Source organism: Galleria mellonella, unplaced genomic scaffold (assembly GCF_026898425.1).
Source record: "Galleria mellonella isolate WM207_F2 unplaced genomic scaffold, CSIRO_AGI_GalMel_v1 utg139, whole genome shotgun sequence".
Taxonomy (NCBI): Eukaryota; Metazoa; Arthropoda; class Insecta; order Lepidoptera; family Pyralidae; genus Galleria; species Galleria mellonella.
Window position 1 is genome coordinate 6,083,800 of NW_026441995.1, and position 26,023 is coordinate 6,109,822.

At 31.7% G+C, this 26,023-nt stretch overlaps 1 protein-coding gene across 3 annotated transcripts in view; it reads left to right on the forward strand.

Moving 5' to 3' along the window:
• The window catches only part of LOC113514894 (cell adhesion molecule Dscam2-like), a 58,752-nt gene that overhangs the window by 28,910 nt on the left and 3,819 nt on the right, over positions 1-26,023 (forward strand). The window contains exons 4-32 of one of the 3 annotated variants that reach the window (XM_052903532.1): positions 178-336; positions 2,375-2,503; positions 3,087-3,192; positions 3,459-3,663; positions 3,768-3,987; positions 4,281-4,428; positions 4,520-4,686; positions 4,765-4,855; positions 5,149-5,327; positions 5,410-5,555; positions 5,633-5,768; positions 5,845-5,964; positions 6,175-6,360; positions 6,798-6,942; positions 7,022-7,179; positions 7,469-7,706; positions 8,364-8,503; positions 11,115-11,185; positions 12,442-12,691; positions 13,983-14,164; positions 16,197-16,320; positions 17,124-17,253; positions 17,495-17,679; positions 18,165-18,341; positions 18,434-18,663; positions 18,736-19,048; positions 19,340-19,568; positions 23,443-23,552; positions 25,202-25,354. In XM_052903532.1, the coding sequence (XP_052759492.1) occupies positions 178-336; positions 2,375-2,503; positions 3,087-3,192; positions 3,459-3,663; positions 3,768-3,987; positions 4,281-4,428; positions 4,520-4,686; positions 4,765-4,855; positions 5,149-5,327; positions 5,410-5,555; positions 5,633-5,768; positions 5,845-5,964; positions 6,175-6,360; positions 6,798-6,942; positions 7,022-7,179; positions 7,469-7,706; positions 8,364-8,503; positions 11,115-11,185; positions 12,442-12,691; positions 13,983-14,164; positions 16,197-16,320; positions 17,124-17,253; positions 17,495-17,679; positions 18,165-18,341; positions 18,434-18,663; positions 18,736-19,048; positions 19,340-19,568; positions 23,443-23,552; positions 25,202-25,354 (4,827 nt within the window). Of the gene's footprint in view, positions 1-177; positions 337-2,374; positions 2,504-3,086; positions 3,193-3,458; positions 3,664-3,767; positions 3,988-4,280; positions 4,429-4,519; positions 4,687-4,764; positions 4,856-5,148; positions 5,328-5,409; positions 5,556-5,632; positions 5,769-5,844; positions 5,965-6,174; positions 6,361-6,797; positions 6,943-7,021; positions 7,180-7,468; positions 7,707-8,363; positions 8,504-11,114; positions 11,186-12,441; positions 12,692-13,982; positions 14,165-16,196; positions 16,321-17,123; positions 17,254-17,494; positions 17,680-18,164; positions 18,342-18,433; positions 18,664-18,735; positions 19,049-19,339; positions 19,569-23,442; positions 23,553-25,201; positions 25,355-26,023 lie in introns of those variants that run through there. The other 2 variants (XM_052903533.1, XM_052903535.1) reach the window with 2 other exon arrangements.

A 26,023-nucleotide genomic window follows, 5' to 3' on the forward strand; every position in this document is an offset into this window, starting at 1 on the left:
TGGGTGATAGTTACTCTTTTACGCAAAAATTACTGAACGTTTTTGAATAAAATTTGTGTACTGTATAATACTGTATGTACTAATTCGCGCAGACGAAGCCACGGGATATTACTTAATACTATGATTTATTTAGATAATTTCATCAAAATTCAAATATTATAATTTGTACTCATACAGTGGAAGACAACGTCTTGTCCCATACGGCGCGACAGTTGACTCCAGCTAAAGTGGGCGGTTCAGTGGTGCTGCGATGTGACGTGTCTCCTCAAGTTGGCCTCGTGGATATAACATGGTTACAAGATGGTTTACCTTTATCATCAGGATATTTGGCATCCGGTAAGTAACCATTCATTTTTTATCAATAAAATGTAAATTACGTATCATAAATAACGGATCTCAACGAACTTGTTTTGTGCTCAAACGTTTTAAATAATAAAACGTTGTAAAGCTTAATTTTATACCATACCTGGACGAAAATTTGCTACTTATTTTCTTCAAAGTAGTGGACAAAGTCTGTAACTTCATAATTTATTAACCTTAGATTATATAATATTCTACAATTAGGCACAGCTCTCTCCTCATAACAGAAGGATAATTAGTCAGGCAATTTGGTATAGGATTTTATTTCGAGTTTTTATTAAGTTTAAAACAGGGGCAAGTATGAAAATGAAAATCGATAGTGATTATTTGTTCTATGTTATAATGTTCTTTAGCCACAGAGCAAGTAATATCTACATTGTTTAAAAGTCGGCATCGCCCTTGTATTGATGAAATTGGAAAACGGATTTACGCAATTATTTAGAAGTTTTGACATGGTCAAACAAATGAATATTAGTAGGATTGCACAAGTATTTATAATATGCCCCTATTCAAAATATCGATGTTGATAGGTTTCTCAAAAATCTAACTATTTACCTACAAAAAATAATGAAGGCTTATTCAATCCAATATTATCAAGTTAGTAATAATTTGGCATCAAAGTGAGAATTCTTGGTAAAAAATTAAAAAAGATTAAATTCCTAATTTTAATACATAAGTATATGTATATATTATTATAAGTATATATCGCCGTGTGATCTCGACATAGAGTAGGACACCCCTTTCTTTCCCGTGGATGTTGTAAGAGGCGACTAAGAGAGGATGAGGGATGGACAGCATAGTCCCTCTTAAACATTTCCAAAGCCTAATTATGGTTGCCAATCCGCCTGCTAAACATGGCAATTACTGGCAAAACCCCCCAAGCTTCCCCAGCTTACGTTTAGCAGTGGACAGTTAAAGGCTGCTATGATGATGTATATTGAACAATTTCATTATTTTTAATTTCAATATTTTCATTAGAAGAATGCAGTCTATTAAGCCCAGCTTTTACTTGACTGTACTTGTCTATGTTGAAATTTCAAATCGTAATAATAAATTATTATTAAATTATTTAACACCAAAATGAGAATTCGCTGTCGCAATTTAAAAAGTTTTAATTCTAAATTTAAATTCTATTGTTCGAAAAAAAAAATTAAGCGAATTTATATAGTTTGTAATCATAAACAATTTGCCCAATTAAACATATGTATGCACTATGATAGATACTTAATAATTTACTGGCCGATAAATTAAAATGATAACAGTCCATTTCAACAGTTGTAATAACGAAGTAAGTATATGATTTGTGTTATAATTTCCCCGTAGGTGTAGTATAAAGCATAAAGCACTGTATATTACTCGGGAGAACAATGCAATAAAAATCAGATATAACAATATTCATAGTCCACGACCACAAAACATCTTCATTAAAACACCACTGTAATGATCATTTGAGTACTCTTTTGTTTGTCGCGTTCCTTGTTTAATGTTACTATTGAAATATGTTTGTCCTTGATAAAGTCTTGGTTAGGGATAGTAGATAGACAGATACTCTTTATTGTTTCCTCCAAAAGATTACAATAGTAAACTTATTATAAATGTAAAGTATTTGCTTAAATTTATGAAATGACTTTTAAATCCAAATTCTACTATTCAATCAATATTATACACTAATAACCCGTCCTAGTATGGCATGGGTTTTTTTTTAATGAAATATAGCTCATGATACTTATTGTTAATATAGTTTTTATTCGTGAAATTTTTCTTATATAGGTTAATTATTTGTTAAGTAAAACAATAAATCTTTCTCCTTTATAACGTTCTAGTTTAGACATAGTTATAAATGTAAATAGATATCAAAATTGTGCCTATGTCGCGTGCCCATTTTTTGCTTTGGCGTAGATGCTCTTCATAATTGCAAGAACTTGAAGTTAATTGGTTGGAAAGCTTCAAGATCCGAGAAGCAATTAGCGACTTGCCTTTGTGTTTACGTAGTCAAGATTAAGTATTGCTTCAGACTCGAGGTGGATATCCGGAGCGGGGGGCCTCTTACTGGGCTCCGAACTAACTCAAGCTGACATACAAGCTGAGTATACGTGTGTAGCACTAGATATGCCAAGTCTGCCTTTGAAACTTACAACTGATGGTTAGTAATCTTATATCCTACTAATATAATAAATACTAGATTTTACTTGCGACTTCGTCCATATAACCGGTATGTATCCACTGACCGGGAAAAAAAGTAGTTATGTCTTTTTTTGTAGTTAGTACGTGTTTATCAAATTTTATAATGATTGGTTAAGCTGTTATAGCGCTAAGATAGACAATTTATTTTCTCATAATATTAGTTAAGATAGTAAAGATGTAATAAAAAAAATAGTCTGTACATAGGGGATATTTAGGAAAAAATTATATATGGGATCTAAATAAGATCAATAGTAGCTAAAACAATATTTTGTGGAATTTTTATTTATTTGTATATTTGTTTCGAAATTGCACAAAAACTATTGCACCAAACTGAATGCGGGTTTCATAGTAATGTTCCAGAAGGTCTAAATTAAAAACAATGTTTTATCTTGATACATTATCTAGAAGTGGTTATCTACTTTCAAATTCTACGCCTTCGAAGTTACGGACAAAAGTTAATATTACTAACAAAATAGTGTTTTTGAAAGTTTATGTTATAAGCACTGAGTTTGTGTATTTATCGATATAATTTATTTTAACAGATAGCAGTTGGTTAGAAAACGTCGAAATAAATTCAATTGAAGCTAGAGCTGGCGACACTGTGATTCTTCCATGTATATTGAGACACGTGAATGGTCACACTATAAGGTAAGGTATATTTTCTGAAATTTTCCCTGATTCTTCGAAAATTAATAGTTGTAATTTTTTATTTAAATCATAAAAATCGAAAAAGAAACTTGTGATTATGTTTTACTTAATTAAACTTGAACCAGTAATTTGAAGATGAAGGGATAGGTAAAGATCAAAGTATATTTAAGTCAATGTAGTAACGATATGTTGAATATTCTTATTACTAAATCAATTTAGAATAAATATCATCTAAATTTCATAGTATAGCTGAACTTAATGAATAGTTGGCAGCGGCAGGACCCTAGCGGCACGTGGACACCAGCAACGGGAGAAGGAACAGTGCGTAGTGGAGCTCTCATAATGCCAAATGTAAGAGAACAAAATGCTGCCCGGTATGCTTGCTCGTCAGGCCTCGAATCGTCTCCACGAATGCTCATAAGATTAACGGTTTATGAACCATTGAGTATGACAATTTCACCTAATCCATTGGTGAGTAGAAAAAGGGACAATTATAAACATATAAATCTTTACATTTTCAAGTCTCTTTGTACCTTTTATTTTCCAGATTGTCCTTAATTAAAGTTGTCTTGCAGATGCTAGGAACCGGTGGAACTGGATTTTTCAATTGCTCAGCACATGGTGGACGTGGAGGTGGAATTACTATGAGTTGGCAGCACGAAGGTAGACCTCTTCATGCTCCACAGTCACGGTTATCCATCGGACCTGTGCGGTCTCACCATGCCGGCCTCTATCAATGTACTGTACACGATCATACGGAATCCACTGTAGCCTCTGCCGAATTGATTATTGCTGGTAATATTTTATTTTTAATCAACTAAATTATCTCTCGTCTTTTTTTGTAAATTTTACAACATCCTTTCTTATTGGTTAATTGCTGAGTTATGTTGTAAATAGAAATAATGTGCAAATCATAATAAATTTAGATCCAAAAACTTCGGCTGTGCAGTTATCAATTTCTTATTTTGTATAATTATATACACAACTTTATTGTTTGTTAAAGAAAAACTTCTTTAGTAATATGATATTAAATTTTGTTTTAGTAATATATTTAAAATTAATTTGTTAATCGTTGAACTGGGTTTCAGACAGGCCGCCAAGGTTGGTGTCTACATTTAGTGAAGCTGTTACAAGAACTGGTCAAAGTATTGCTTTGAGATGTGCAGCTACTGGTGTGCCTCCTCCCAGGATATTATGGACATTAGACGATAGACCACTACCTGCGGCACCTGATAGGTGACTGTTTCTTCTAAATATTATTATCTACATAAATAAATAATAAATTGTTTTTAATTTTTCTTTGACATAAATTCCTTTTTTGTTTTAGATATAGTGTTAATACCAGAGCTGAAAATTTATCTGATAGTGAAGAAGGGACCATTGTATCGATTCTAAGTGTGACTATTCGGAGTGCTGATGAAGGAGGAAGGTACGGTTGTAACGCTACTAATTCACGTGGATCACATGCTCATCATGCAAGACTGAATGTTTATGGTAAATATGCACAATTACAATATTTTGGTTCAATCAGATAAGTGGTAAGGACTTATTAATTTATGAAATTATATACAGGTCCACCAAATATTCGATATTTATCTCCTATGCATGTGAAGACTGATACAGATATAACGTTATACTGCCCTTATTCGGGATATCCTATCAAGTGAGTATAAAATTATTTTATAATTATAATATTAATTTGTAACTTAAATTAGAAAAGTAGTTTAATTTTGAGAAAGCATTAGTTCGGAACAATGATTAACTTGAATTTTCGATAGATTACCTTTAAAGAAAATAATTCTAAGGTCGGCGGTAAGTTGACGTCTTTCTGTTTTTGGTTTCAATATGTTTAACAAAATGTCAATAAGTTGAATATTATGATTACAATTTAGTTTGGGCAAGAATTGCGGTCATGAGCATACTTATTAATAATTTATTAATTATTAATAATTGTAGGGAAGTGATATGGCGACGGGATGATGGTTCTGTAGTAGAAGCAGTAATCGAGCCTGGTGATGATCGCGGTCTTTTAAAATTAAATTCAGTAAGAAGTTCTGCAGCTGGAAGTTATACTTGTGAAATACACGCTGAGAGTGGAGAAATAGCTCGTAGAACAGTACGCATTGAAATTCATAGTAAGTAAGGACTTTTGTTAAAAAATTAAAATAATTGCTATAATAAATCTAAGTTGATTTAAGTTCTTATTTTCATTTTCAGAACCTCCGAAGATAGCTTCATTTCATTTTCCAGAAGAACTTGAAGTAGGAGGAAGTACTCAAGCGACGTGTAGTTTAGTATCTGGCGATAAACCAATACAATTCACTTGGCATAAAGATAATTTACCAATTCCGTCAGCCTTAAAGGTATATTGATATTCATATATTTCTTTTATTTTCTACAATGATAAAATTTGAAGACTATTTATGTTAATTCTTTTTAGGTGGAACAAAAAAATATGGATTTCTTTACAATTTTGATAATCCAAGATCTAACATCAGCTCATAGTGGTGAATATTCGTGTAAAGCAACAAATGATTTCGGTACTGTAAGTCACAGTGCTATCTTAACAGTCAAAGGTATTCATGAACTATATAAGTTTTGAGAATTTAAGGTATTGAACAGCGTCACATTGAAAGTAGTCTTTCCCCACAGAACCACCTACTTGGGTCTGGCGAGCCCAAAATACTTCAGTATCAGCCGGCGCAGCTATACTTCTTCCATGCTCTGCTAAAGGACAACCTTCACCAAGAATTTCATGGGAATACTCACCAGGTATGAAATAACTGTTTAGCTATATAACAGTAAATCTATTTATTTATTTTTATATTTCAATAGTTAATTTTTTATTTTAATATTCTAGCTACTAAGGTAGCATATAACATATACAAAAGTAGATGCCTTTTCTTTTGTTACGTCTCTTTCATTATTTTTCTGAATAATTAAAGTGAACCTTTTGAATTTTTATTTATAATTTAAATTTAGATGGCGAAAACTGGCGGCACGTGTTGTGGGGACAGTCAGATTCAACGGATGCCAGTGGAGGATCAATCCTCTCAGATGGTACGATATGGCTGAGAGCTTCATCACCAGACCATGAAGGCTGGTACCGGTGTACAGCACGTGTCCAACACGCTTTTTTACATCATACTTTTTACCTTGATGTAAGAGGTAAGCAACATATCAATTAATTTGCATTTTAAGAATAAATAAATAAATAAGGTAACTGCCACATATTTGAGAACAATATTATAAAGTTTATAAATGTAAAATGCTGTAAAAACGAAAATTGTTCCATTATAATTTGTTCTCGGTTAATCTAAAAAAATATTTTTGATTTTGAATTCAAAAGGTGGAGATTTTTAAGTTTATTCACTTGTTGATTCTCTATATTTCTGTTGCAGAACAAATGTCTGCTTGTTTTATAATTTTTGAATTTTGGGAATATCCTTTATTATACATAGAAGTTCGATATGGTTCATAGTCGTGGCTTCCCGTAGGAAATTACATTTTCATAACTAAAACTTTAATTTGAATTTGAGTAGTTTACGTTAGTATTGGTACAAATAGTTATACATAACATAAAATATAACATGATCTTTTTAAAGAACCTCCAAGGTTAAGTCGAGGAGGAGGTGGCGGTGAAACGCGATGGGTTGTTAGAGGTTCTACAGCAAGACTTTCATGTACGGTGAAAGGTGAACCTGAAATTCATATACATTGGACTCATGATTTAAGACCGTTAGCTTTACAGTAAGTCTGAATAAATTGATTTTTGTTTGTAATAATATTTTTTAATGTTTTACAATATTTACTGGTATATTTGTTTTAGTGGCAGTGGTGGAATAGAAACAAAGGATACAGGGAATGGTGTGATATTATCAGAAATAACTATTACACACGCAGGGCCAGAACATGCTGGCGAGTATAGATGCCTTGCTCGTAACCTTTATGGAAGCGATGAGCTTATTTATCGTTTATTTGTAAAAGGTAAATACTTAGTGAATCTCTTAATATATTTTTGAGATCATATGGTTATTAAATATACAATTTTACTTGTATTTGTAGAGTTACTGTAACAATTTTATTTAGTTATATTTTGCAGAACATTGGTATATTTTTATGTTTATAGGTGGGTGTCGATTATTTGTTACTGTTTGTTAGAATTTTTGCTATTTCTTGTACAGAAATATTCCCTTTTTAATATAAAATCTTCTGAAATCGATTCGATAGTATTATTGAAGATAATATTACAATAACTAATATATTTTTACAACAGAACGTCCAGCTATACCCGAAGAAGTTAGAGTATCAGAAGTATGGTCACGAAGAGCAAGAGTTACTTGGCGAATACCTCGTGGTGCTTTAGTTTCACATTATTCTCTCCAGTACCGCGCCCTTAATCGGGATTTGACAAACGCTCCGCTTGACGCCCCGCTGCCTGCTCTGCTTGATACTTGGGACTCATCAGAAATCCTCAACATCACGTTAGCTAATTCGGATTTGCTTCATGTTGCGTAAGTTCCTCTCATCTTATGAATATGAAAATGCTCCTGAGATTTCTATTCTGTTAGAAATGTACAATTGTTATGTAAATTAATGTTTTGATTTGACAGTTGTAATATGTTATTAAAGAGTGATGTTATTGTATATTATACTAGAGTAATTGAAAGAAATTCATGTAAAGATATTTAGAGTAAAGTAGGTAAAGATATTTAGAGATTTGTTACTTAATAACAAGTTAAACGGCTAAACAAATTCAGATTAGATCTGCTACACAGATAGATAATATCTATATGTGTAATATGAATAAAACAGGTTAATTATATTGTAAATCAATCGTATAAATCTGTGAAAGAAAATTATCTGAATTTTATTTGAATAACTGCGACTTTATCTTTAGATAATACATATATACTTAGAATAGATATTATAATAATATGACATGACCTAAGATATGACAGTACATTTTTACGCGAAACCTATAAAATTGTATATATACATACAGTTTTATGAGTTTTCCGCAATTTGTCAACTGTTATTACATTTATTATTTAAAATTACTTATGACTAATATTATGTTTTCTAATACATTATTCACATTAGTAATATCGAAATATTACCATATGTCAATATTTTGATTACTTACGCGGTATCATATCGACTGAACGCAGGTCAGAAGGGCCGGGTCGGGCGGGTGCTCTGGTGGCGGGATTATCTCCCGACACGCGATACGCACTTAGGCTGGCCGCCTACAATGACGTCGGCGGCTCGTCGTATACCGCACCTCTACACTTTACCACTCGAGAAGAAGGTAAATACACTTAATATCGACGCTTTCTCCTTTACAGGGGATTTTAGGAGCTAGTAGGTACATATGCGTAAATTATGTCGGAACCAACATTTTGTGACTGTGATGTATAATGATAGCAAAAACCAACAGACGTTGTGTTGTTTGTATTTATTTCATTACGGTCTCTCTATTTGTGTGAATAAAAATGAAAACTCGTTTGTTGATAAGTGTATTGTATTTGAAAACGGCTGGAACGAATTGACGATTCTTTTTTTGTTCGTAATAGTCAGATGAAGGTTTTTGGAGACAGAAAAATTTTAATTTGGACAAGACAACGTTTGTCAAGTTAATTGCTATTATATAGGTATAAAGCACTACACAGTACAAGATATGTGCACACCTCTTATTATGTAGTGTCGTTGACAAACAGTCACATATTGTTCTTTTTTTGAAAATTTTTATTTTTATGGTAATAATATTAATTGGGTCTACGAAAAAACACTTTTTTTTAATATTAATGAATACTAACATCCATTAAGAAATGGGTTATACCAAATGAATATACTGTATTCTAAATATTCTATTTTCAGCAGTGTACAGGTAATGGCTGATATTGATAGAACTTGATGAACTGCAGCGCTATTGTGTTACAAATAAAGTGAATGTTCAAATACTAAAATATAGTATTTGGTATTATGTTACTAATAGTTTGCTGAGATTTATCGTTATTATTAAAATTTACCAACATTATCACAGATAATATAATACTATGCTAGTATATACATATGGTAAAACTGAACAGGTATAAAACAAATAATGATAGATTGAAATGACAACCGCACTAATATAATCTAAGAACATTTCCAAATTTTTGAATATAATAAACATCGTATGACACCCGTCAATGCTTTCCATCCGGTATATTTCAATGATTTAATGCAATACCACTATTAAAATTTTTACGGTGAGTAGTTAAAGGCATTTATACAAAAAATATCAAGACTCACAATAAAATTACAATATTAAATATATTTATGTGAGGGAAATAATTTGGTTTGGATTAGTATTAAGCCATATTTCATATTTACCACGAAGTTCATAATGCTTATATACATCAGTACATTGCAATGCTTCCAATCCATCAATTTGGCCCTCATCAAGTGTCAATTACTCCAAATTCCATTATGACGTAATATACATTTTTAAATAACGTAATTTAATGTTATTTTAAAATTTACCCAAATTATAATTTATTTTTAACCAATTTTAAATTATGCAACGTTAAGATTTTATTTCATTATCTTCATCTAATGATGACATTTACAATTATCTGGCCACTGCTGAACATAGACCTTCTCCATATATTGCTTTAAGGAACGGTCCAGAACCAGAACCACCCCGAATTGAATCTCGGTAATGTATTTGAAGTCGTCACTAGATGGAGTGACGATTTAAGGATTTTATATAACTAGATGAAATATAAAACGATTATGGTAGTACAAACGGAAATTCACAAAAATTCAAAATAATCTAAATAAATAACGGGTTCACGGGGTCATCATATCAGCTTTTAACTGTCCACTGCTAAACATAAGCCTCTCCATTGGGGGGGGGGGGGATGGTTGCCAGTAGTTGTCACGCTTGGCAGACGGGTTGTTAACTGCAGTTAAGCATTATATGGGCATCACAGTGAAATTTGTTTTGACCAGGATACTGTTCGTGTCTATATATGGCACATACTACTTTGCATTAGATGGATTGTTTATAATCCTTTCTAAATACTATAAATAACATGTCTGTGGACGCTTTTGTCTTGAAAAGTCATTTTGTCAGAGAATCAGAAAATGCATGTATTTTTTCTTTATTTATCTGCCTACTTTATTAACATCATAGTAAAATAGAGACCGAATATGGAGTAAGTTTATAATATTTCAAGTTAATTGGTGTAGACAAAAATATTAAAAAATAACACAATTGCAGTATATATATATATATATATATATATTTCATTTTGGATCGGGCACTAGAGGCACAGTGATCTTTATAAAATCAAGTAGTCAAAAGGGTAACAAGTAATAAAGTATATATAAAAAATATATTATGTTTCATAACTAAAGTTAGATTGACTTTATAAGATCACTATCTGCAAATAAATTTGCACATGACTGTAGTTTTATTGGAATAGAGTATTATTGTAAAAGTGTACTGAAGTGTAATAACATCTATATACATACAAAATATATTATTCGTCAATTTTCAATAGCAATTTCAAATATTTCTGAATTATTTCGAAAAGTCATTTTTTACTGTTCACTGAATAAAATTACACGTAAATATATCAGTAAAAAATTGATAGATACTTACTATCCAATTACATTATTTCTGCATGATTAACATTTCAGTTCGCTATAAAAGTATGTTTAAAATTTTATAAAATTAAGTAAAGTTATTTAATTTCTTTTCTTTATTTAATATTTTAAATAAATAACTGTACTTAATATATCATTGATGGTTGATATATAAATCTCATTAATCAATAAAATAAAAACTACACAATATGTACCTAGTAGATACGTGTTCGTTGTAGTAACAGTTTCATAGTAACAATGCAATAATGTATTTTGTTCACAAGCACCGGGAGGCTCACCGCGCGATATCACAGTACGGGCACTTAGAGCTCGCGAGCTTCATGTCACTTGGCAGGTAGTGTGCTTTATATTGGGCGCTATTATATTTTAACATAGTACGACATGTTATTGTATAATTTTATTGTATGACTGACTTTTTGGCCGCTAAGTCGTACATGTGTATTTTAGATGTAAGAGAACCAATGAAATATATAACTTCTAGTTGGTGTATCAAGACGAAACATACCCGTATACCAAGTTTTAAGTTAGAGTTTCAAAAACACAACTGTGAAAACTGCATTCAGTTCGGTACGGTAGTTTTTGCGTAATGCCGTAATAAATATACAGACTTACAGACAGACAAACTTTCTAAAAATCATTATTTTGACATCCTATGGGTCTGGCATTAAGACCTCCTTATACTAATTTTCTTAAATATTTCCCATGTACAGACATTGTCTATATATACATTTATTTGGTGGCATATTCATGATATGTCGCCGTAATGATATCTATGCCATATTATGAAATAGTGCATATATTGTAATACGTTAATTTCATAATATTGCCCAATAATGTAGTGTTACCAGTATTGTTACGTAGAGTGAAATTTATATTACAAAATTAGTGGCACGACACAATTTTTTTTAATAACCGATTTCAGTATTGGCAAAACCAGTTGTTTTGATTTAAAACCATACTGAACCAATTTTGATGAAAATCCTGTAGAATAATCTAAAAGTTTATCTTTTTAAATAACAGAAAACAAAGAATTTTCCAAGTCGGATTATAAATGACGGAGTTCACAAGAGGGAACATCAAAACCGCTGAAGAACATTGGCATGCTAACAACAACACATCTTTCTGATGCCGCATTACAAAATTGTTAGGGCAACTTTTATGTCACGAATTTCGTATTGTAAATTGGGTTTAATTAGATAATAACGATACTTATAATTTTGAAGACTATTGTTTTATTTTGATCATTATTTAGACAAGAACGAGTATGACACGTAAATTAATTAATTAAATCGATTTAATTTATATCTAATGCAATATTTTATCAGTATATGTTTTTATATTACCTACCTATAACATTACCTTATAAATATTACCTATATACATTTATTTACCTTTGTATATATAAAAATGAGAAATGTATATTATGTGTTAATTTTTATTGTGATTAATCAAATAGTTTTGACGTATAAATCTTAGAGCTTATATACACAAATATAATTCTTTTTGTATATTTAGAATTAGCTTAAAAATTAGTAAAACAAGAATATCAAAAGACAATGTCAACAAAATCACTAAGCTTTTTCTCAATAGCCGCCACCGAGGGAGACTTGGCACGGAACATTACTGGGCTATACGATCAAGTGGTGGGAAGTGACGGAGGAGGGCAAAGGCGCCATTAGCGATACCCCAGGATCGGAGAGCGGGGCTAGTGCCGACGCCACCAGCACAACTCTGAGGGGATTAAAGGCCGCCACGCGATATGCGGTAACAATAAGGGCGTATAACGCGGCAGGAACCGGCCCTGTATCACCTCCACACTATCGGCACACTTTGGAATCACGTAAGTATATAATTTTATGTTCTCTCTTAACAACTAAAATTACGTAACTGGTGAAGCTCCTTCACCTTACAGGTCCTAGAAGAATAACGCTACATTGTGATCTCGTGTAGGAATACGAGATACTGTAGGAACAGTACTGTAAATAGGATTTTAGTTTGGCAACAAGCACCTGTTATTGTTAATGTTGTAAATATTATTATTATAATGCCTTAATTTCATATTTTGTATTAATTTCTTTAAACATGCTAGAAAGCATGGCCGCAATATTCATATGTGACAGAGACACCTACGCAGGTGACTAATATTTCTTTGGAAAATTAGATAAGTTAATTTTTTAGTTTGGCCATACCTAGAATTGAAACGGGAACTCCATACGTCTTAGCATTGTCCTGTCGAGGTTATTACATAATTTACCATCGGAATAATAAGGTATTTACAGGTATAAAGAAAAAAAAATACATGGTCTTGTTATAACTTTACCAAAAAACATGTTAAACAGGCTTAAACTCTTATGAAAATTAATCTTTTATATTGTTGGTCTGATCGTATTATAGGACTTATCTGACCACGGTCATAAATTTATTGTTTTTGGTTAGATAATTTTATTCTATCTACGGACACCCGCAATTAAAGGTATTCGTGATCAGAATGTTTTATCTTTAAGCTATTACTAAATATAAAAGTGAAGTATATTTGTGTTAAATTATTACATTTTGTATTATAAAATTTTCAAACATTTTTTATAAAATTTTAAAGAGAAATTGTAAGCTAAGTACGGATTAGAGTATGCAATATAATATAAAATCTTTTAATATTTTACGCGGCAGAAAATGAGGGTTATTAATCAATTTATTTAAATATAATCTACCGTTTTTAATTTAACATGTTAATAAAGAAAATAATCTAATACAATGTTTTGCTGTAGACGTTTTGGTGACAAGATTCACATAAAAACTTTACGGATAAAAACTTTGCCGAAGATTTAAAACAGTCGTTTTATTAAATGTCCATAATGATACCTCTTCAAAAGTTCAACAGCAAAGCTGGAACTCCAACAAGGCGGTAGCCAGTTTTGTCGTCTCGCGTAAATAAATCCGCACTTCTATCGACGTGAAGCGACGATCGTAAATTTTCCCATCAAAATGCAAAATGGCTTAATTGGACTGTGGCCTTTTCGATCTAGGTCAAACGATTCAGAACAAATTGATAGCACTTTTGTGCCTCGGCTTTATTGCATTTTTATAACTGGAAATATCTGGAATGTTCTGCAACAATGTGTACAATTCTGTAGCACCGACGGGTGGGCCTGAAGGAGTGTCGTGTTTGGCCAGCGGTTCTACTTCACTGCGGGTGTCATGGCGCCCGCCAGCTATCGATAATAGAGGAGGATTAATAACACATTATACCTTACAATATACGAGACGTGATGTGGATCCCTTGCTTCCATCTCAAGATGCTTATCTACGAGTTCAGGTAAGATATATTTATTTAGATAGTTGGAGTACCTTTCTAGTTTTAAGTTTCATTTTCAGTTGCTTTAATTGAAAGAATAGATATAATTTTAATGAATTTTTAAACGAGTTTAAAAAACTAAATTATATCATCCAAATGGAATCCAAAGGGTCTTGTAACGGTTAAAAATAAATACTTGACATAATATAAATAGAGTAGATAAATAGTTAAGTTATTAAGAAAGTTAGTATCAAGTTACTACGTAACAGCCAATTATCAATAATGAGGCGAAAAATATTATTGAAGCCTAACTAATCAATACGAATTAAAATTTAAAAATAAAGTATTAGAATTCCATAAATCAATGTTCAGCCCAATAATATAGCAGAATGTTTCAGTAATAATAGTAAAATACATTTACAATATTATTGACAATCCGTATTTTTAAACAAAATAAAATTACATGAGTCGAGACACACATTTTTGATTATTTCACTTATCATTATCATTCACCAGTCATTTAAGATATATATGAGATTATATGGTACGAGTAGATACTGATAATTTTAGTTGTAATGTTCTATTTTTGTCGTTTTAAGTATTTTAAGGTGTCTCATGTATTTCATGTACATAAATTATATATAGGCAGTTCTTGAACAAATTCCTTTAAAAAATATTCCTATACTTAAGTGTTTATAGTTAATTCAATAAAATAACAGTAGCTATTACGTTAATACTGTGAGATTATTCATATTAATTCATTTATCTATATAATATTAGTTTTTACTTGAGACTCAGTCCGTTTGATCGGTAAATGTTTATTGACTTGAGAAAAGTAGTCTAAAACCTTCTTCATACCCTATATTATATATATATATATATATATATATATATATATATATATATATATATATATATATATATATATATATATATATACCAAACAGAATGACTAGTTAAGGCGTTAAGAGGTAATAAATTCAACTTCACATTTATCATACAGTAAAGATTTTCGAGAAGCTCACTTTTATTAACTACCTATTATTACTAACACGTGAAAATTCAAAAATCCCTTTCTAAATTTGTTTAACTAAAAATAGAAATCGGAATATTGTACAGCCAAGGGATATTGTAACGTTTCAACCATTTATATTAAAGTTTTCGCTACAAGTGCCTATATACATTTTATAACGGAACTTCCAGGAAAATATTGTAAAGTTGTAAATAACTGCGATCAAAGTTTAAATAAGTACTTTTATCCTATATAAATGTCAATGTTTGTAAAAGTGTTTCGACATTGGTTATTCAATTACGCTAAAATTGTTGAACTTTTTAAAAATCTACGCATAAAAATACAGGGTCAATTACAGTACGTTATGTGATAATTATGATCATCATGATTATACGTTAACTGTCCCCATTGGGACAATCATTGTCCAGGGGGGGGGGGCAGAAATTAGTTACACTTGGTAGGTGGGTTTGCAACTGCATTTTATTTGTGAAAATGGTATGGTAACCCCGTCTGCGCTAATGGGATATGCTGGCGGAGCACCAGTGAAGGGTGATTGATGAGAATGAAAACAGGCCAGTTAGCCCATCATGATGACTTCATTAGGAATTAACCATGATAGTTTCCAGGGGAGAACCGCGAGGAGGTCGACCTGGTTGGGTCCTGATATTGCTAGCAATGGGATTCTCAGTCTCCATTACTAACAATTCCTTTCCCCCCGTGCAACTGCAGTTAGGCTTTGGTGATGATTAAAGACGGACGCTGCTGCCTATCCCTCGACCGTTAAGCTTCCTTAGTCGCGGAATAGTCAGAACTTATAATTTTTTTTTTATAACACGAAGGTAGCAAACTATCATATAGCCCGACTGATGGTAAACGGTTACTGTAGCTTATAGACGTCTGCAATACTAGGGTCACGTGCGCGTTGCCGACCCTGAAGAAACCTTAATATACCCTTGTTATACGATAGAGGTAATCAAATATAAAATATTGGTCACTGAATAAATGGAAATCTAAACGTGACATCAATCCATCATACCACAGGGTGAAGAGGCCACTGTATCCAGACTAACCTCGTATGCGGAATACGAAATAAGAGTTCGAGCACATAATGCGGCAGGTGATGGACCGCTGTCCGCTCCGCAAGTGTGCAGGACCGATGAGGACGGTTAGTTATTTTACTATTCAATTGCTGGTGTTATTTTTACATTTAATTAGTAATACTTAATATTAATATTACGCTTACTAATATTTAAAAAAATTCAGATTGTCTGTAAGAGATTTCTTTTAGATTATAGATTGATAAGGCTTTTTGTATATGCACATTCTGTAATAAATACTTCTTGTATACATTTATATTGTGGGCAATAAAGAGTTTATTATTACTATTATTAAATTACATGAATTCTCTTGTGTAAATATTAAAACTAGCACTTGTACAATCTATTAGATTTGTTATGATGTTATGTTTTTCAAAAAAAGAACAAGTGATAAAGAATGAAAATGTGTTAATTTTTAAACAATCATCAATTCTCAATTCTGAACTAATTGTGAGAATGTTTTTTTAATTGTTTACTTCCTATTTGATTCCATATTAATTATATACGATTAGAATAACTATTTTTTGCAGAGAAAAATCTTTAATTATGAAATTTAAAAATGTTTTCCAAGTAGCACATTACAATCAATACAAACATTGTTATTACAATATGCAATAGGTAATTTATATCATAGTCCTAAAACATAATGACTGGTAGCTTATTTGCATGATTTGCAAACATGATGCACTAAAGGAAACTTATTAAGGTGATAAGAAAAATTAATAAAATATAGGTATTAAATTAAATTTTCAATTTCATCTACGAAACTATTTAGATGAGATACTTACATAATTATAAATAATGTAACTGATAATATTCTTAGAATAAATAAAAATAATATATTATATATTATAATAATATAAAATTTTAGTACCAAGCGCCCCAGGAGGAATGAAGTTGATTGCTCTTAGCGAGCGTTCATTAAGGGCCTCGTGGCTGCCGCCTCCAGAGCCAAATGGAAAACTTACCCATTACAGTCTATATGTTAAGGATTTGTCCGGGTGAGTTATGACATTTTTTAAATAACGATAAATCCTGATAATGATTAGAGAATTTAATAAGTAGGACTTGTTTGTGATAGTATTGTTTCATAACATTTTACGGTCGCGTCATCTTATTAATATAATATGGATGGATAGATTTTTGCTTGATTTGATGTTTTATTTCATGCAGAAATTAGTGAATAAATTTGAATGAAATTGTTGAAAAATTTGAATGAAATAAAATAAATCGTTTTCGTAGATCCCAAGAAGCTAACATATCTCGTATCAGCGCACGCACTGAGCCGGAGGGTGGCTCTGTGGAATGCATGAAATCTTTGCGTGGTCTCCGTGCTGGTAGAACATATGAGGCCTGGGTGAGAGCTGCCAACGCGGCTGGAGAAGGCCCTCCATCTGCTGCGGTTGCTTGCCAAACTAGTGCTTTAGGTAAAAGAAAATTGTAACAAAGGTACACATGGCAGATATAACGCCAAAAGGCACTTTACACTAGCCAATCATAGATATATAGCAAACAGATAAGTATACTGGCGTTGCAATTGAAAAATTAAAGAAATAAGAAATAGATAATGAAATTTTTAATATAAGTGTATTAAAATATATTTATATCAGAAATAAATATTATTTGGCATTTACGTTCGGGTAACAGAAATTTCATATTGGCTTAACAGACAAATTATTTTATTTAAGTTTCCATAAAGCAATATACCATCAACAACCTCTTGCTATGCTGAATTCAATTAGAAACTCACTTTATCTGAGATAAATGTATTTGAATCATTTAGAATCATTGTTATAAAAATGGTGTCATTTCTTAAATAAAGAACCAAAAAAATGTTAATACTTTAATAAAATAATAAGAGTATAGTTTCTTAACACGAATAGTATTTAATATTTTTGTTCATATTTTGTAGCACCAGCACGTATTTCTTCGTTTGGAGGATTAGCTATGGGAGCTGCAGGGAGCTCTTTATCATTACGCTGCGTTGTAGGTGGAGCTCCACCTCCGGCCAAGCGTTGGCTACGAGGTGGAAGCCCGTTGCATCCACGTCCCCCATTCCACCTTGATGGCGATGCCTTGTTAATACGAAGTGAGTATTATATATTTTGTAATTTTTTAAAATGATTATTAGACGCTAAGGTTTATGTGACACCACTTTTTAAACGTCTTAATTTACATTAGGTTTGGATTTATCACATGCTGACAATTATACCTGCGTGGCTGAAAATCCTCACGGGTCAGATTCTGCTACATGGCGAATAGTGGTGTTGAGGCCACCCATACCTCCTGGTCTAGCTTTATTGGAGGCTCGATCACGAGAATTAGAATTGGAATTACGACCAGCTCCAAGATCACCTGGGCATGCTTTACCTAAAGCTTATACACTGCATTGGAGGCTTGCAACACCTGAGGTAGAAAGAAAATTATGAATTTGCTAAAATCTTTTGTCTAAAAAAATGATTTCATTCTGATTTCGTTTCCAGGGTGAATGGCGAATTCAAGCAGCAACTCCGGGTCCAATTACATTAACAGGTTTACGTTGTGGTTCCTCATATAAAGCATATGGTTCATCTGGGGGTGCTCCAGGGGCTGAAATAACTGTTCGAACTTCTGGTGGACCACCAAACGCGCCTACAGATGTGAGGTGGATTAGAACAAATGCAACGCACGCGAGATTTGATACTAGCGTGTGGAGCGACGGTGGTTGTGGTCCCGTTGCATTGAAGTTAGAGTGGGCTGGTTCCGGCGTGGCTGGTGCGAGAGATGTGCCTGTTGGAGGAGAGGTTATATTAGGGGGTAAGAATTTATTATAATACAGTACTTCTAGTTAGAACAGTAAATATTTTTATTTTGCAGAAAATGATTTCACTCTCTAAGTAAAATACTTGTTGTTGATAATGATTTAATTTTGTGACACAATTATGTGATTTATAAAGATGTTTCGTTATTGTATATGTGTGAACGTATATTTTTTTAAATTGACAAAATTTCTTTAAAATCAGTTAAGCAGTTTAGGAAAATTAACGAAAACAAATATCGCGACACGGATTTTTTATATATTAAGATATGGTTGTTATTTTTGACCAGGTTTGACTCCTGGTTCACGGTATCGTGTTGCCGCTCGTGCTACTAACGAGGCTGGTTTAACGCGTGAAGTGTATGAGTTCACCACTTCACCAACTGAGGGTAGTTTCGCTGAGGAGGTGGACGCACCATTTCCAGCCACAGCTGGCGAGCTTGCATTGTTGCTCGCACTATGTGCTGCATTGTCACTTGCTGCGCTCACTATATTAGCTATACTTCTTAGACGTAAGAGGTAATGTAAATAAAACTCACTGATTTATCCTTATTAATAATTTAATTACTGACCAACCCGGCCTGTCTTGGTCGTTTAAAAATAAAATATAGCCCATAGTACTCACTAACAATGTAGCTTTCTGTAGAAGAAAGAATTATTGAAATCGGTATTTTGTGAGTTTTTTTCATTACAAATAAAATAAATATTTTTATAATATTATTTTAACAATTGGTAGACATTATACAGGTGAAATTGACAACATTCGTTACGTTTATTGACAAAAATGATCAGTTTTATTAGTAGAATATTTCTCTAAAATTATGTTAATGATTTATATTTTATTTATAATACTAAAAAAAGATGTGATTCGGACCAATATTTTGTTTTACTGCATTTTTATTATTACGTATTGGTAATAATTCAACTTTTAGAGGTAAGGCATATATATTGAAACAGTTAAGTACTAACAATTCGGATTGTTCCAATGAAAATTAAAAGACGTTAAAAGAAATGATTTCATTTAACGTCTTTTAAAGAACAAATCAATTTGCTTAATAAATATTAAGTTTTGCATTAGCTCTGTACAATTATAGATATATTATTAATAAGTACGTCGTACATGCATTGTATACAAATATACACTTATAATACAGTTAATATGTCGTACGTTATTCATTTATAAACTGTTTTGCTATTAACTATACGAAAAATAACAATATCGATACGACCTGAAAGTTTTAAAAATAGAAAAGCATAGAAATTAAAAGTGCAAAAGGTTGAAGCATAAAGATTCGTTAATGCCGGTAACCTGTGCGCGACAAACGCTGACACAAGACTCGCCAACAATCGAACGGATGCCATCGACCCTTCTCATGCGTCAGAACAGATTTGAGGGCCAAAGCACATTATGATGACCTCTTTATATTCCATATTTGAAATTTAAGTGAATATATTTTGATGATATTGAATATTAACATATTTAATATATTTATAATAATGTTTAAAGATTTATTTCAAATACATTTTGAATTTAGAATGTAAAGTCGTCTATAAAATTTATTTGCAAAATGTGAAGAATAATGAAGTATATTTTTAATAGCTTTTTTTCTGTGTCCTTTTCAAGAAAAGCAATATTTGTTATTCTAAATAAAGATTAATGTGAACTTTTGGCAAGACGGCAATTTTTTTGATAAACTAAAATATACAGATGAATTTCTTTTGAGTAGTTGGATGTATCATATTAATGATTTAAGTACCATTTTATATTACAATTTACGCTTTTTATTAGACGATAAGAAGTCATTGACTACAACATAATATTACAAATGTATGAGGACGTGTTATACCTATTTAGAAATTCGGGAATACTGTCTGCTATTGTATAATTTCATAATATATATTTAAGTCATGTTACCACAGTATTGAAATGGTAAACAATCTTGACAAATTAATTCTAAGTTTAAGTTGTAAACTTTTTAATTATTAGAATTTAGTGGCGAAAAAAAGTTACGAAAAATGATAAATTTTATAGACTATCCTGTATATTTGATAGTATAACAAATCCTATATCCTATTTTCTTGTATGGTGATGGCAATTTTAGTTTGACAATTATCACTACCATCACTTTTTTTTACTGCCACAATTATACATATAATAAGGTTACCACCTACCAGTTTGTTCCTATTAAACATGCCATTGACTAAATATTAGTATATTAGTAATTCACTTTCTTTCCAGTAGTAAAAATAAAATTAAATAATGTACTTATTATAACTAGATAGAGACTTTGTACAAAAGTCGATTGCTTGGGTACCTCTGTCCCATTCGTGTTTCAACCGTTTCGTGTTTGCATGGCTGTGTTTCGGTTTGAAGGGTGGGATATGGCGTGAATTTACTGGGTACAGAGAAATAACACCTGAGTCCTCAGGAATGGCAACGCATGGGGGGTATCATGGGCGAAACAGTATACTCTGTTATGTCTATGGTATTGCTCATGTCTATAGGCGACGGTTACCACTTTCCATCAGGTGGGCCGTCAGTTTGTTTGCCAAGAAAAGATTTATGACCTAGCTACTGATTTCGATATTACTAATTTTCCTTTTGACTTAGCACCGGGTAAGCTTAAATATTATAATATTTCACGATTCCTAGCTTTTGCTCAAGTTTTCACAAAGTTCTGTTCAATGAGTTCCACTAATCACTATGTAAAGTTATTCGTTCTGGTCGACTTATGAAATTGGAAACTGTGTAGAATCAATATTAAGAACGCTTACATTAACAGCAAATTACTTTTTAAAGAATTGTCGAATATTTAGAGTGATTTATATTCTTTTTGAGTATATTATTAATCGTGACATTTTTATATCACCAACTTATCATAGTTGTTATTATAAAGATCATGATTATAAACTATATACCATTAGGGATGAAATCTCTACTGAAGCCGATAGACGTACGTCGACTGTAGTGGAAAAGTATCAATTTAATAATATTAGTACCTAATTCGTGTGAATAGACTGATAATGTGGAAGAGGTCAATCTGTATAAAGGTTAGGGAGCAAAGCAAAATGGAACACTAAAGTATTCCATTGCTTTTGCTTGCCTCAATGGGAGATAGCCTTGATGTATTACATACACGTCTACTCGTATATAATTGAAGTTGGGTTTCACAAAAAAAAAAAACGATTTCAATTACGACAAAACCAGTTATTTGAATCTAAAACCTGAAGTACTAGATCGACTTTAAAAAAAATTCTAAGGGATTAATCTATAAGTAAATTCTTTCGATTAAAAAATAATTTTCCAAATTGGTTTAGAATTGACAGAGTTATGAGGTAACAAACATAAAACAATAAAAAAATACGACCAAGTTACCTCCTTCCTTTTGAAGTTGATTGATAATAAACACATTAAAATTTTATTTATACAGGCAACTAAATAATGATATTTTAAAATAATTTCAGTATAAGCAAAATACAAAGTACATTTTTAAATATTAAGAGATCTAATTCAATTTTCTTCAAGGAACAAGGATAAAGATAAAACAAAGCCACTGACGAAAAGCGGCGAAGAGCTTTGATTTAACTTCAAATATAAATGCGTACTTACCTAGGTTTCTGAGGCTATGTTGTATACAAAGAGAATAATTCGTCTTGCATTATACTTGTACATACATTTTTGGCTGTACTTCTTCATAGAGGATTTTTTCAACGCAGTAGCTATTGAATGATCTCAGTCAATATTGACAAGTTACATATTATTTAGTGATTAGCTATTATATCGACATTGAGGAAGAATTTGTGTGTATTGCTTCGAAATTAACATAATTTATAGAATAACTATATCTGTTTGTTGTCTTATATTGATTAAACTAGATTAAATTTTACTAGCTAAATAGCAAATACAGATTTTTGTAAAATGACAATGAGGTGGCGTACTCTTATTCATAAATTTTACTAATATAATAAAATTATAATTGAACGATAACTCTATATAAGAGATAATTTGGGAAAAAATATTTGAGAGGTCTTAATAAAAGTAATAGAAGCCAAACAAATATTTTTGGAAATTTTGTTTTGTTTGTTCCAAGTTTACGAAACACCATTGCAGCAAATTGAATGCAGTTTTCATATTTGTATTTCTGAAGATCTAACTTAAAATCTAGTATATATTTTATCTTAATATGGCGTCTAAAAGTGGTTTATTTAATTGGTTTTCCTATTTCTAAAATCTATGCGTACGAAGCAGCTGGTGAACAGTTGGTATTATAATAAACATTCGTCTTGACCGTTTTTTATTATTACAGTATTAAGAATTTACTGCTAAACAACCCTATAAATGTTAGCCCGATTATTCTTGATCGGTTTTTAAAGGATATGTTAAATTGCATAGCAGGAGTGACGGCGCAGTGGCGCGGGTTTCAACAAGCGCCGAGAAATCGGGCTGCGGTACTTACAGAGCACCACCACATCAGACACCAAAATTACCTCCTGATCCACCAGGTAACTACCATTAAAGCGAGACTGTAGTGAGTGTGATATGTCTAGACATGGCTATATTAGTAAGATAAAAACGGAAATTTACAGAGTATGGAGTAATATTTGTATTTGTAATTCTATCTATCCTATTTAAGAACCGCGCTCTTGTCAATGGAACTCTTGCTACTCACTACGAATTTCTGCGAGTCTCTTCACCTCTTGATGTCTTATCATCAACATCAACTTTTTCTTTTGATCAGCCTGATGTAACCGTGCCTTGGTCTCCCTTTTCCCTTTTTACTTATATCTCACCTTCTATCATAATGCTCATAAATTCGTCGTATCGTTTCAAGTGTCTAATATTTTCAATCGTTGTTATAATTTGTCTCTTTTCCTTAACCATAAGCAGGACCTCCTTATTGATAATTCTATCTTTCTAGCTAATTTTTTCCATCCTTCCCCAGCATCACATTTCAAAGTCTCTAAGTTTATCCATTTCTTTCTGAGTTAATGTCTACGTCTTACATTCATACAAAGCTAAAATGTAAAAGCTCCAAATATAGGTCTTGATAAGCCGCTTTCTAATATCTTTTGTTATCTAGTCTGGAAAAGGCGTTTTTTGTTATTGAAGGCTTATTTGGCCATAGCTATTCTCCCAACTACATCCGGACCACATCTGGAGTCACTTGTGATTTAACTGCCTAAATTTGTATTTATTAATATTTAATTTGGCACTACATATACTGAGTCAATATCTAACGGTGTTACTTAACTCCACTGTTTACATTATAATTTTCTTTACGGAACTAGATGTTATTTTGCCGAAATACTTATTACCGGTTAGTTGATTAGAATTATTTTGTTTAATTCCGCTACCATTAGCATGTGTACGACTGCGAACGTTTTCTTTGTTTGTTATTTATTATATGAGGTCTAATTTTCCTTATAATTTAACAACATCGTATCAGTGTATCCCGTAATAGAGAGCAACTACGTTTCCAAATTATAAACAGTAAGATATACATGATTTATTCAAGCTATTTGATCTTTAGCCTCTCGAGACGTATTGCTTCTCAAATTTCTCAAACATATCCCGCTCTCGTGTATCAGTATATAAAGTATTCTATGTTCTAAGCTTAGATTATATAGACAGAGCATCGAGTCTCAAAAACAAGACAACTTTTAGTCAGCTAATTTTCAAATTAGCTTCTGAGCATTATTATTGACAATGTTGCTGTAGTTTTCAATAGTATTTGTTTAAATTTGTATTTTATTTGTGCAAATTTAAGTGGCTGCCTAATTACTATTTAAGTATATAATGTATTGTTCTAGCTGTTTGTTTACCTTAAATAAATAAATAAAATAAAATAAATAAATAAACCTTAACTATTTATCACGTGAAATTGTATGAAAAAGTTGACACGCTTTTCTCGATGCATTTGTATAGAGACACTCTGTTTATATAATCTAACGTTTTAAGCTAGGGTATAACCTATTTGTGTATCAAATTTCATTTAAATCTGTTTAATACTTTTTACGGGAAACAGTAACAAATATCCATCCATATATACTCACAAACTTTTACATTTATTTATAATAAATATGAAGTAGCATTAGTTCCAACGAATCCTTAAATTTTTTTTCAATCTAAAGCGATCATTCTATTTTGTTAGATGTGTACGAAATAAGTCCATACGCGACATTCGCCGGCGGTCCCGGTGCGGTTCAGGGTGGCGGTGGCTCCCGCGCGTACACACTTCAGTTACGAGCGCTCGCTCGCCACGATGACGACGCTGCACCGCCGCCACACCAGTCATGTTGTGACGGTGAGTGAGAAAACTTTATTACATTGTGCATTTTGTGCGCAGAGAAAAGCGAATTCCGTTGTGAATTCGTACATATGGACGAATGAGGGGGTATTTGACTCTATACTATTGTGCAGGGAAATTACACACGAAAAATAACCTTTAAAACGTTTATTTACTACAAAATCGACAGGTCTTAAAACTAACATTGCATTTTATTCTTGTAACATATAACGTCATATGTAATACAAACAACAATTTCATTTATTCATTCATACCTGTAATTGTTATTAGAAGCAATAATTTGTTTTCTTAAGATAGTGTTCATTATAATACTTGTATAATTTGTGATTAAATTTTCTTTATAAACTTACTTGATCTGAATCTGTATTATAAAATGTTAAATATATTCCGTGATCATTTATGAAATAAAAAAAAATGTTGTTACGTCTCGGTAACATAATAGTAAGAAAATACGAGTACTTCTTTATCTATCTTAACAATATTTTGATATGAATCCGTGGCAATTTTTTTTTTATAACCACAATTATGAACTAGTGGATACTACAACTACTACAACAAAATACCGCGTAAAAACCCTTTTTTTTCGGGTTATTGTCTGTGTTGCCATAGTAAAATATGTATATATATGTATATGTGTGTGTATGTATATATATAATAATGAGTAGG